A 14,489-nucleotide genomic window follows, 5' to 3' on the forward strand; every position below is an offset into this window, starting at 1 on the left:
ATGACATGTGTACATCTGCTCTGTACTTTTGCTCCCATTACTGAAGAGGCGTGCACAGTAATAGCTGGAGAAGGTCAGACAGTAATCCCATGTTTTACTACACCAGCGGCAGATTGATTCTAGCCGTGCTGATTCAATGCATTTTAAACAGCCTCTCCACCAAGCTGACATTTGCATGAGGAATTGTTCTGGGGAACATTGTGCTGTGCTTTTCATTTGTTTTGTTTGGGATAAGCACCAGTACAAGTCTTGCATTGTTAGATGGGCAGATTATTCATTGTCTGAGTAAGTGGGCATTGTAAGGGCAGCGGGCAACTGGTATTTACTATTGAGGGATCTATTCATTTCTCAAACTTAACTCTCTGTATCATATTATTACAGTAGTCACATCATGGTACAGCATTTTATTGCACTATTGTTGCAGGGATTATGATTGGCCACCTCCAGCTCGGTACGTCTTGAGATTTCTTTGTGGATAGGATAGGATATTTATGATCTGTGTCAATTTATGTACAAAACTACTTACAATGGACACATGAACAAACTTGTGTGGATAACTGACTGTTGATCAGGGTGTGCAAAAATATTGGTATATTGTATTGTTAAATGTGATGAAACAGTATCGATATGGGGGCTGCTGTATCGATATATCACCAAGAGTATTTTTTGGTATATTTTGCTTAATTATTTTGTTACAGTGTTACAGTGTTGCTTTTTCAGAAGAAGGAAACTCTTTTATGCAGCACATTTGACATTTTCACTGTTTTGAGGATTTAAATGGGTGTGTTTCATATTAACTTTGCTGAGAAGTGGTTTAACAAACACTTTTAATATCACAGCCATGATTTAGCCTTTATTTTTTATTGAACTGTATTGAATTGATTTGAAATATATCATATCGAATCAAAAGCTCACTGTATCGAGATATGTATCATATCGTGGCCTATGTATTGAGGTATGTACCATATTGGCAACTTCTGATGATACCCAGCCCTACTGTTCATCTTCACTGCCTTTGCCTGATTTATGTTAGGGACCATGTCTGCAAATTCGCCTTTGGCTCGATGGACTTGGCATCAGTTTTCATTTAATTTCATCATTTTAAATGTAACAGTGCTCTCTGTTTTGTCCCATTTAAATAAACTAATAATAATAATAACCGGTGGTAAATTAACTTGCTTTGTTTTAGACATTCAGTCTCCTGCTGCTCTTTACAACACAAAGTATGTCACAGGAAACGCTGGGAGAATGTAATTAGCTAAAACGCAAATCAGAAACATAATGAATACTTTGCTGTGACTTGATGTGATCGTGCATGTTTGTTCTTTCTAACTGTGGTAAATAAAACATTTCAAAATGGTCACTCTGAAATAATAAGAATGTATGAGTCAGTCATAAGCAACCCTTAGGCAATATACTCTACACTTTATATGTTATGTGGTTTATTTTTTAGTAGTTTATGGCCTTGTTATTAAGAGCAACCTCAAACAAAAGTGATGTCCTACAATGCTTCCTTCCTTCAAAGTCTCTTCTACAATCAGTTCGAATTCAGAAAGCCAAGAACTGGACAATAGTGAGTGAAAATTCTTCATCCTAATTTGAGACAATCCAACTACAAAGGATGATTTGTCTTGCATGCCTCCCAAAAGCAGAAGACACTCTCCTCAAAAATGTGTGTACCCTTTAAAACTAAATATATCACTTCTTTTACCTGAGATCCGCCTGTCAATCATGCCCTCTGAAATCGGGAAGACATGATATGGCTTTAGATGTTATTGTAAAGCGCTTTGGGTGTCTTGAAATGTGCTATATTAATGGAAAGTATTATTATTATTATTATTATTTAGATGTACTTTCCTTGTACAGTTTTGTAAAAGCTTGTGGTTCTGGCTGGTTAGGCTTGTTCTGTACATTTTATAAAAGTATTTCACTCTAAGGCTCCGTTCAGACTGCAGGGCTTAATGCTCAAATCAGATTTTTTTGAGAAATCCATTTTTTTTGCAAGGTTGTTCACATTTACAATTAAATGCAACTTGTATGTGATCTCCAGTGTGAATTTTAAATACCTCAAAAGTGTCCCGCATGTGCAGTGGATGACACGACAATGTCACACGCAGCGAGAGTGCTGAGTATTTAAGGAAGTCGCCTAAATGCTGGGCTTGTCCCCCAAATATGGACCAGTTCTTCGTAAAATGGACAGGTGACAAGTCCACGGCCGCCTTGTTTGTTTGAGACTTTAGCCTCCTTGTATTTGGCTCGCAGCCTCTTGATTTGTTGTTGACATTGGAGCCAGGACCGTCTGTAGCCGTGCTCTGCCATTTCTTTGCCAATCATTTCAGAAACCGCCCAGTTCCAATAAGACCCCTCCAATTTGGCCTGAATACAGCGATCCCCCCAAATATTAATAAACTCGCTAACCTCGCTTTCCCTCCATTGATTAGACTCCGAACCTGATGAATGTGATCTGGCCATTCAGACTAAAGTCGCATGTCAAAGATTGGATATGTATCGGTTTTAGGACCACATATCCAAGTGGCCTGGATCGCATTTGAAAAAATCGGATCTGTATTGTTCAGACTGTCATTAAAAGATCAGATACAGGCCACATACGGGCGAAAAAATTGGATTTGGGTCATTTTTGGCTACAGTCTGAGCGTAGCCCAAGATTATGACATGTTACACTTATCTTTTAGTACTGAACAAAAATCAATATTTGCAATTAGGATTTTCTAACTGATGTATAGTTTTTCCAAATATAGCATGTGCCACTCCAATCGATGCTCATGGATAGTGTAAAGTGCATGGATTAACCCAGGGGCAAGCTCCGGTGTACATACGGCTCCTGTTTGTTTGCACATGCTAATGCCTGTTGACAGGCGCAGTGGCTGTGGTGTGGGCCTTACATGCCGTCCTGGCGGGTGATGGTGTAGCCGTACTCGGGGTAGTGAGGGAAGGACACGTTGACTCCGATCAGCGGCGTCCCATCTCCTGTGAGCACCTGACCCCTGATGACGGATGCCAAGCTGCACGTACAAGCAAACACAGACAGACAGGGTAAACAAACAAGAGACTGTGATCAAGGTGTTTGCGAGTTTGATGTCATAATTTCAGACGGGAGGCAGCGGTCTGTACAACTCTCTGGGGAATAACAGTTTTTGAAAGATATAAAAACAGAAAACTTACTTGTTGAACTTTATTTTTTTGTTTTGTCACCTCATGTTAAATGTTATAGATTTGCTTGGAATATTCCAAAGTATGGCATTTAACACCCTAAGTGCTTTCCATTGAATCATTCATTTACCTATATCCATATGGTGGTAAGCTTCTATTGTAGCCACAGTTGTCTTGAAAATCTGCACCATCAACCCCTCCAACCGCCACCCATCACTCACTCACTGGAGTTTGTTTAATGTACATGGCAAAAAAGCTTGGCCAAAATTTAAAAGATAAACACTTAAATCTATCAGAAAATGATGTAAAAGTAATGAAATTATCTAAGACCTAAGCTTAAGCCCTGATGAAGACCAGTTTGGCCAAAACATGTTGGCTTTGGCCATATAAAGGTCTTTTAACTATATTCCTCCTTATTTTTACTTCTTTGGAGTACTTGGATTCTGTTGTGTTTAATATAGTGAAATTATCTGTCCATGCAGCAGCAAATTATTTAAAAATAAACTACCTCTGGACTAGAATTAAGCAATCTCAGAACTAGTGAGTAGATAATAAACCTGAAAACGAGATGAATAACCTGATATAAGATTTAAAATCTTGGCCAGATTAGAGAAATTTGCAGTATCTTGCCTAAGGACACAACAACACTAGAGCCACTGCTGCCCCACTGCAGCCTCAGGTATTCCCAGCCGGTCTCCCATCCAAGTACTAACCAGTTCAGACATTCTCAGAGAGGTATGAATGAAATATAGAAATATCTGCAATTGAATAAATGGTAAATGGTCACATTTTTATACAGTGCTTTTCCACTTTCAAAGCAATCAAAGCACTTAACATCAAGCGCTCATCCATTCACACATACATTCATACACCAGTTTACACAGACACTGGAGGTGAAGTGTCTTGCCCTAGGACACAACAACAGCATTCATGTGCAGGAGCTGGAATCACGTCAAGAGCGGGATTTGAACCCCCAGCCTTTGGATCAATGGAGTTGAGAATAATATCTCCATGGGGAGAAGGACACCAGAAAAATTACAAACTACACCTTTAAAAAGAAAACTACCACTAAGTTCTGACCTGACCTCAACACAGTTTTTAACCGTTTATAAAGTAATGTAACACAGTAGACAAAGAAACAATGCCAGCTGCCGGAAAGCAACGTGGTGCCACTTTTTACCAACTGCCATCTCTTCGCCTGCAGCGCTAGCACGGACTTGTAATTTACCCACGTATAGAAGCGCTCTCGTCAGTAGCAGTTAGTCATGAAAACATCTGCCTAACACAGCTCCTCTCTGTCTCTATTTACTCCATTTAAAAGCCCATAATTCAACCAAATGAGCCACAGGAAACACAGGGCCGTCTACAGTATCTTTTGCACCATCTTGCGCATTTATTGCAGAGTTTTTTTTATTCCTCCAGGAAATATAAATGGATGTGCTGAATTCAGGCTTGAGCCCCATTTCTAATAAAAATGCTGTTATGTAAGCTATTATGCAAAGACAAGACGTGGCGTACAAAGCCAAGTTTAGCTTTTAAGGCAATGTAATTTATGATGCCGGGAGGAATAAAACTCGCACAAAATAGAGGGCTTTGTATCAGCCTGGGTAAAAACGCAGGGCTTTTTATCTATGGTTTATCTATGAAATAATAAGGTCATATAAATTATCATATTCTCCCTTTAGCTTGTCGTTTCATTTCAGGGGTCATGACAAACAATCATGCACCTTCGTTGCCATCCTCTCACAAAGAGACATCCATAATTCAGATTCATTTTCAAAATAGCAGTTCACAAACTATGGACCATAGACAGGTGCATCTCAAAAAGCAAGTTTCAAAAATAGTTTTATACCCACAATGTGGGTCTGTTTGTGTTCTTCTTTAACAGAAAACCAATTGAGGCACACACAAGCTTTAAGATTTCACATAGTATCAAAACTGGGGAAAGCTCATTTTCAAACCCTAAAGGGACAAAAGAAGTGTTCACACGCTTGAAATTCAGCTTTGTCCGATGGCAAAGCAGGGATGGACTGCAGGTCTAAGACTCTTTCTTCTGGATTGTAGAGTGATAGTATGCTTTTCTGCAATCAAATCAAAATTGCAATTTGAATGGACGCAATAGGCAAATTGGAAAGGCTGCAGTTTTTGAAGTACCACAATTTCCTCCACAAATGGCAGGATATCTTGTCTTATTTTGTGTAAAAGCTGGTAACCCTGTAGTTGAGCTCTATCTGTGAAAGAATTTGATTCTTGCTTATCAGAAAAATCACCCTTAAATATTATACTATACATTATATTAATTGTGCAGTCTCAGTCAGCAGTCTGATTTTGTCACCAATTGCGGCTATGTGGGAAATACACAATACTATACACAAAATACTATACACAAAATGTACTAATTTTTGCTTTAATTTGTCACATGTGTGTTACACTACTTTTTGATTTAATATTGGGACTTACACCAAAGCCTCACAGTTCAACTTATTTGTAATATTTCTGACAGTAGAAGTTAGTGCAAAATAGCCCTGTAAAAACTTGAAGAAAAGCTATAACTGTAACATAATACATGTCTGCAATAATAGAAAGAAGGCACATCAAGTGGAATCACATCAGAACTCGTTTGACAGTTGATGAGAGCCATTGCAAAGCTCTGCAGAACTGCAAAAAAGGCTGATGTGTCAAGGAGACGCACTTTGTCGAGGATTCACAACAATAGAATCCAACGCCGCAGGCAACCCGACTCAAAGGGGAAACAAATTTGAAAAGCCTCAGAAAGAAAGTATCACCACGCCTCGACATAAACGGAATTGTACTTTAGAGAGAAGTGTCATAAGTTCAAACGAATTTAAAGTTCGAATTATCCAAGTCCAAGATATGTAGGAGATTTGCTTGGTCTGAATGATGAAATTGAAGGTTGAACAAAACGTCTTTCTCTCACCTGGCAGCGGTCTAATATAGCTCCCCTGTTAGCCAGCAAAGAGCAGTGGCAGTGGAGCGGCTGGGTTAAATGGGTTTCTTAGGGGCATCTCTGTGGTAGTTAGTCCTGCATGGAGGAGCATTACTCATTCACTCTCTCTACCCCAATGTCCCTGCTGGCTAATGGATCGGCCGCTGGTCCAAAGGTTGTCCACCTCCAGGGCTGCCTTCGCGGTTTCCTGTGCACAAAAGTGTTCTCAAGTCGACACCTGACGTTATGAATCACACCAAAGCAAGCCTCATACATAGTAACATTATGGCCTAAAAGCATGATTATTTATAATAGCGACAGGGCCTGCGGGTAAAGCTTTTTATATGTACCATATTCGCATTTTCAAATCCTTCGTAGAAAATAAAACTTTTGTACTATGCCGACTGCGATAACGCTTCACTAAATGGGAAATTCACGCTGAACTTTCTGGATATTGACCTACATTAACTTATTATTTGTCACTGATCAAGGGTTTGGCCTTACACAAAATTGAATCTTGTCAACTTTTGGCCATATTATAATGCTGTTGCCTCATAAGAAACATGCTTTGTTTCATTCACATATGTTTGAGTAACACTGCCTTATTAGACTGTCTACATCTATAAAGCTCAAAATGCTCTGTTCCACCTTATGATGTCATGAAGCTGTAATTTTCTAGATAACTGCTACCACTTTACCTTTTGTCCAGTAGAGATTGGCAATTTATCCAAATGATTCTATTGAAGGTGGATGGATTTCTAAAATACAGTGGGACATTTCCTGTATAACCACATGACATCACAAGGTAGAGCAAAGTGTTTTCTGTTTGAGAGAAAAGCTCTGCCTCAATATGCAGGGCTTGTGTGTTAAACATGAATGAAACAAAACACAACTCCAGGTATGTTTGTGATGAGGGAACAACAATATAACATAGATCAAGTTGCATCGGACTATAAGTCGCACTTTTGAGGGAAATTTATTATATTTATGTTTATATATTAATATAAATGTATATAAAAGGACCAGGAACCGACATTTCATTTTGAAAGGCAAGTTATAGTAATAACAATAGAACAGAGAACAACAGACTTAACATATGAACTTCAGATAACTATAGCATAAACAACAGAACAAGTTTACCAAACTCTCCATCTCACTCCAAATCACTAATTCTGACACTGAATTCTTCATCCTTGTCACATCTGAGCAATTCGGAGCAATTCCGCGACCTCTGGAGGTAAACGGTGCGCCGCTTCCTTTTCTGCGTAGCTGTCGTCAGACTCAGCATCAGTTCCAGTTAGAATCATTCCGGCCTTTCTGAATCCCAACAGGATGGTTTTGGTTGTCACTGAAGTCACTAATTAAAAATTTTCAGTGGTTCAGAAGTAATGCGATTGACTGACATAATACAGACAGGACAGAGGCTCTTTTTGCAGGAGACATGCACAGTGACAGTGACAGTGGTACAGGAGTAACAGGAGCAGCAGATACTGACACACAAGCCTAGAGAGCCCTCTCGTGTGTGAACATTTTAATACATAAGTCGCACCAGAGTCTTAGAACCACCCAAACCATGAAAAAAGCGTGACTTATGGTCCAAAAAATACGGTACTGGATACACAAAATTTTCAATTGACTTTTCATCATGACTAATTTAAAACGTGTTAATGACTTGACAATTAGATGAAGGTCATAATCAGTTTTTTAACTATTGTTTTCACTATTTTATTATAACATAAGGGAAAATACCATATCATTTTTGCAGAAGTACCAAATGTGGCCACTATTGGAGAGCATCCTGTTCTTTATACCTCTCCATGAATTCTAATCAAGTCTAAAACACTTTAGGTTACCTAGCACCATACTGAAGAAATACGTGCTATAGTGTCTCTTATGTTAAATGAGGTCTTTGTTTGAGAGGAGACGACAGGGCTATATTTCTCCATCAACATTTAATCATGGCCGCTTACGGAGCACAGGGCTTGAATCTTAAACGCACCTCCTGCACATTTGTCAGCGGGTGCGGCAGGGGTGTCCTATTTCGCCTCTCTTTATCTCCGGGTCATTACGTATATGAGACAGGAATGATCAACAACTTTAGCTTCTTACACGCTTGGCACGGCCCTCTTCGATTCTTTATTTACCCACTCGCCAAACAAGGCCACTTAAGAGCGCACTGGCAGTTCTCCCCCTCTCACCCGGGCCTGTCTATTCATCTTTGAAGAGGCAGACGGATGCTAGCCGAGTCCGAGCCACACCACCTGCTGGAAGGCCAAAAATGAATCACCAAATTTATGCATTTTTCACCGTCGTAGGCTGAGGAGAGATCAGGAAGCCCGATGGGGGAGCTCGTGTGCGGACATGCGATACGGCTGGCGGGCCACGGGGAGATGGAAGTGAAAAAGAAAAATCAAACTATAACCACAACACGTGTTTTATTCTCGGCGGTGTAGAAGGGACAAGTTTAGCGTCGTCTTCAGAAACGGGAGCGCACCGTGAAATGGGCTGCCTATTCTTTTCGTGAACACAATGGTTTCATAGAGGGTAAGAAAAAAAGAGTGGCAGAATGACCTGTAACAGTTCCCGTCTCAGATATCACATGGATGCAGTTTAGAAGTAATCTTGCTTCTGGTTTGCTAGCTTCTCGCAATATTTTATTTTACTTTTTTTACATACACCCCGCGTCTATGATTTATTCAGCCTACACACCTGAAATAGAACTTTTGATAGATTTGGGTCTACGAAATAAATGTTTCACCCTTCTTTGGTGACTTTTTTACACAAGTACGTTCATAACTTTCATGTGATGTAAAGTTAGACTGGTAACACATGTGCTTTTTGTGTCTTTTTAACAGTATCACTTTGATTTAATATTTTAGAAGATGGCATTCATCAAGGAATCTGTATAGGTTGGCTGTAAGAAATAAAGCATTTGTTAAAATATACTGCAAAGCTGCACTCTGCCACCTGCACGTTTCATAGTGATGTTTCTGCTTTGCCTAGAATGTTCCACTGTATGGCATTACAACGTATATATCTTGCATTTATTCAATTAAAGGGTGCTGTAAAATAAATAAATAAATAAACAAACAACCTTGTGGCATCACCTGCTTGTCTCTGTGAGATTGAAACAGACTCATACTATGGAACATTTCAGTCAAAGTGATAACATCTGCATGGAGACAAGAAAGCTTTGGGCTCTCCCACAGAAACGTCACACAGTGCACCATTAAGACAACATCCTCTATCTATCAAGACAATTATCCAGAGTACGCACTATTTATCCCTGTGGCTGTATACGGTGCATGAAATATGCACTACGCGTTAAATGATGCAATGAGGACTTGATTTCACCACTATCAAGATGTACTCAGATCAGTGCATGTAAATACAGCCAGTCTTCACTTGTGTTACTATGACAACTATGTCAAAATGGCTGCCTGAGTGCTCTGACATTTTTCTCTACATGTATTATGCTGAAATTAGAAACAATGAATGGTAGTCTGAACACTTCTAGTCCATAGAGGAAATAGAAAACCGAGCGGGCTTAAAAAGGCTTAATCAATTCAGTCCAAAGTACAGTTGCACATGTTTGCAGAGACTTATAACATGTTTCTGAATATAAAACTAACTTCTACACAAAGATAAAAAGGCAAATGACTATTCTGAGCCGTGGAGCTAATGCCAGAGCCAGACATGAAATCGACAGTAAGCTGAAGACAATGAGCAGGGGATTATGGAGGAGCGGGCTGGGGTGGGACTGCCTCATTCTATATTTTCACTAAAGCACGCTATTTACATCGGGATTACTTTAAACTATTGGAGGAAATATTCCCCAAACCCTGTGCACACAGCCGGCAATCACTCCTCTCTCCATCAACGGCAAAACAAACGGCGCTCTGATGGCTCCGAGCAGATGTGGAGAGCACGAGGTGATGATGGAGTATAACCATTGATTTATTCATACTGTGTATTCAGAGTTTGGGTGAAGAGTGGGAGTTAAAATGCAATATAGCAGACAGACAATTACAGTTCAAAAATCAAATGTCATTTTTGCAATCAACTAAATTTGTCAGTTGGTTGGAGGGAGTGTTTAGTATTTGTGAATTTGTTGGTTTTAGTAATTTTTCTCAGTTATAAATGTAATTTTAAGTGCTGTTTACTATTCAAAAACTAGAATATATTATTGTTTATTTCAATTCATTTTAATTTTGTAGAGCCCATAGAGAAAAATCCCGCACACTGTCTTACTTGCAAAATGTGAGATTTGTTAGGACAAAAGGTGCAATGTTTCGGCACTAGGCCTTCATCATTCTTTTATAATTCTGTAGAGACCCAAATCACAAAATTGTTGATTTCATTAACAGAAAGAATTGGAAAATCAAACATTAAATATCTGGGGTGAAGGAAGTCTGGGAGTCCCTGCTTAGACTGCTGCCCCCCCGGATAAGCAGAAGAAAATGGATGGATGGAGCATTAAATATTGGTCAGTAAAAGATGATCAGATTAACCAAAAATGTACTGTCCACTGAGTAGTTTTTCATCACCCTGAAACTTATGGACACAGACATTTCTGAATGTTAATCCTACATGTTAAATTAAATTCTGAACTAAAGCAGTCTCTGTATAAGCGTATTTTCTTTGACAAATGCAAGTGCTCTACCTTGAACCATGTCATTTCACATATGGGCCTATTTAAAAACACTGTGCTAATCAAATCGCTGTGATATGGCTGTAAAACACTGAATAATCCTCCAATGCAAAATCTGCTTCAATACACCTTTGATTAAAAAAGTGAAAAACAGAAATAGTTCATTTGAAACAGTCTGCAGTGGTACTGGACCAAAGTCATTCCTCATTTACCTTATGCATTCAGAGCATTCAGTATTCATTCGCTTTTTCTCTCAGAGACCAGCGCAGAAATCTGCTGAGACGGTAAAGCATGCTAACACACACACATCCTGATTATTGACCATCAACAATAATAAATAAAACACTTTCTAATTAGAGCATGCAGCAGACATATTTTGACCTCAAGAGCTGCTTATACAAAATAGCTACTGGAGCAAGACGTGATTTGCTCGAAACATGGAAAAAAAGTCCTTTAAATTATTAACTAAAGTCTTAACTATAAGACTAAATTTTCTTGTGCAATGAAAATGCATCTTTGGTTTAATGTTTGGAGATTGAAGTGATTTAGCAGGCAGTTGATCCCCTGTTTATTAGCTGCTGGGGCCCTGTGCATGCACTTGTCTACTCTTCTCCCAAAGACAAAGTGATTCTTGTGACGTTCTGAAGAGGACGCACAAACACAGGTGCCTCTTTCCCACTGGTAATGAGACAGCAAACATCCAGCGCCGCCGCCATAATTAAGCTCCTGTCACTTCTCCCCGCTTACCTGCTATTGAAGGGGTTATCCGAGGTGATGACGTGACTGCCGCCGGGGCCAATCAGGAAGCTCACGCGCTCGAAGAAGCCCTTGGAGGTGGGCAGGGAGGCGGAGTTCTGGAGCTGGGCGGCCATGACGGCGGGGTCAGGGGAGCCGCGGCAGTAGCTCTGACCCTGACAGGCCATCTGAGAGCAGCAGTCCGGGTCCATGCAGTCCACCAGTCCATCTGGAGAGTAGGGGACAGGACAGAGCTGACACAGGGGCACAAGCTTTGACTGGTAACTACAGAGGACAAAGAACCAAATATAAATACTGTCTCGCCGTCTTATTATTTGGAGTTTCGATGTTTGTTTGCTTTTTACAGAGGAAGCAATAAAAGTTCTAATTCAGTTTGTTGAATTTGTTATGTTACGCAATACTAAATAAACCCAAAAATGAAATGTGGAGACAAGCAAGTGACACCACCAGGCTAAGTTACAGTTCAAATGTTATGAGAGACGGCCCTGCTCACGTGTCTCCATGGAAATGACTTTACTGTGAAACTTTACAGGCAAAGCAATAATGTATCCTTGAAGACCAGCAGGTGATGGACCCCCCACTAGGTTTAAGGCTTAACCACACTTAACCCCCGGCGTCATAGTCATCCTCTTTTGTCAGGTAAAGTCATGTTTAAAAAGAACTTATATTGAAGGTATTTCAAGGGCATTTTTTCTTCACTAAATCAACAGGAGACAGTGAGCCCACGCCGTGGCACACTCTATCATGTATCTGTATCACTGATTGAGCCTGAGAGCTCCAGGTCCAGAGCCAGCGGTCCCCAACGGTACAAGGCAGCACTAATGGGAGCTGAAGGCACGGCTCTTAAGATGACTGCAGCTCCAGGTGTCAGACCTGATTTGACCAAGGGCTACTCCGCTAAATGAAAAGTGTATCAAGGGCCAAAGATTATCATAATGCTCAAGGCTTCAAGCTCCTAATAATGTCAAATATACCACATTTATTCCGTAAGATGGCTTTTTCACTGGCTCAGCAAAGTAGAAGTGTCCCAAAATCATCATATCACCGAGTTCAGTAAAAACTATCAGATGTCCTTTTTAGTGAGTAGTTGTGATTTGCCAACTTGCCTTGATTACATTTATTTTAACAAAGATAAATGTTAAGATAAGTCAAGTAGTGCAACTTTCTGATGATGACATTAAACATACTGTATCTATCTTAGTCCTTCGTTGCTAAAATACCTTGGTGTATTCTTCTTGTGAGTGGGATTGCCTCTCCACAGATCTGATCTGTAAATTGCCCTGATGTTGTTGCTTGTGTCCATAAAGATAGATAAGGTTTTGCAGCAAGTTTGCAGCAAAGCCTGAGAGCTGATCTCCTCCAGAATGTCCTTCCAACTTCACAATATCTTCCACAGTCATTTTATCTATACGTTAAACACATTCATTTTTCTGTTTTTTGTTTAAATATCTATTAGTACTTCTTGAGTGCTGTTAGTTGTAGATCTACTTAGTTGTCTTGTTAAGTAGTACAGACCTATTTCCTGCTGTTTTGGTCACATTTCTTAAGAGGTACCAGGTTGTTTATTTGATTTGATTATTTATTTATCGTCAATCTTTGTTAAATGTCTCGGGACGACAGATGGATACTAGCACGTTTGCTCTAATTTGACATATTTACAACTGCGACTGTTGCAGATGTTCATTAATATGCATTGTCCAGAATAAATGAAAATGAAAACAGCCAACTGTTTTAGACTGTTTTTTGTTTGTTTTTTAAAGTGAAACACTGCATTGTATTGTGTTTCCATTTAAAACTACTATACAATAAAGAATTACATTACTGACATTTTAAACAGAAATTAATGTTTAGGCACAAACATATTAATTATTATTAATTATAATAATTAGTGTTACAATTATTATGAGGAGAAACATCACAATTAAATGATTATTCATAATTTGTGACACCAGGAACACAATTCTTAAATTGCTTTCATTCGCAGTGTCTAATAGATCACCATTACTCTAGTCTGTGACCAGCTTTATGTAAACATAGTTAATGTGACATAAACAGCCAGATTAAAAATCAAACGTCTGTCTCCATGAAGATGTTATTGCTTTAAATGTTCTACAATATTCTACAGTAGCATTATGTTGCGTTTGTTTATCCATCCGTCTGCCACTTGGATCTCGGCTATGATGTCATGTCCACGCTTCACCCGTTTTATTTTGTTTCTTTAGTCCAACTCGGTGAAAAACATGGACACTAACCGGAAATATGCTGTTGTTTTGGCATTGGTCGAGTACCAGACACTCCAAAATAAGTCTGTGCTTCAACTCCACAACCTCAAGGAAGAATTCAGTATAAGTAGTATAATTCAGTATATTAGTGAAGTGAAAGTGTTGGTGTCACATGATGACACCCACAGGCTGTGATATGGACCCAGTAAGGCAGGGGTGTCCAAACATTTTTCATCAAGGGCCACATATCTAAACACAGACGAAGCAGAGGGCTGATCGAGGGCCACAGACTGCTGCTCAATACAGTGAATAATTTAAATGTGTGTGTTTAACACGTTAGAATGAACCACCGGTCTTTATTCATGCTAAGATCCTTAAAACCACACACTAAATATTAAATATTCGTTTTATTAAGGTAGATTTAAAAAAAAAACTTGCAGTAATTTTTTTTTTTATTGATGCAAGGTAATTTGGGCCAATTCACCTGGAAGTCTGAGGGCCAAGAAAAATTTGTCTGAGGGCCGCATTTAGCCCCCGGGCCATAGTTTGAACATGCCTGCAATAAGATATTGCAGTATTACTAACACACCCATAGGCAGTCATACATAAGCAGTAATACGAGTGACTGAAATCATTATTTAAACCACCAAAGCTCCAAACACAATGAAAACAGTTCATACTACAAGTGACACTGGGCACAGCCATCTTTCTATCTTTCTATCATTCTATCTCGGAATCTTTG

The 14,489-nt window shown here is 39.4% G+C and overlaps 1 protein-coding gene across 1 annotated transcript in view; it reads right to left on the reverse strand.

Moving 5' to 3' along the window:
- si:dkey-237h12.3 (teneurin-3) overlaps positions 1–14,489 on the reverse strand; it is a 338,669-nt gene that overhangs the window by 99,381 nt on the left and 224,799 nt on the right. The window contains 2 exon segments of the mRNA XM_055159618.1: positions 2,904–3,023; positions 11,517–11,733. Of these exon segments, the coding sequence (XP_055015593.1) occupies positions 2,904–3,023; positions 11,517–11,733 (337 nt within the window).

Source organism: Boleophthalmus pectinirostris, unplaced genomic scaffold (assembly GCF_026225935.1).
Source record: "Boleophthalmus pectinirostris isolate CB_2022bp ecotype Guang Dong unplaced genomic scaffold, ASM2622593v1 HiC_scaffold_23, whole genome shotgun sequence".
Classification (NCBI taxonomy): domain Eukaryota; kingdom Metazoa; phylum Chordata; class Actinopteri; order Gobiiformes; family Gobiidae; genus Boleophthalmus; species Boleophthalmus pectinirostris.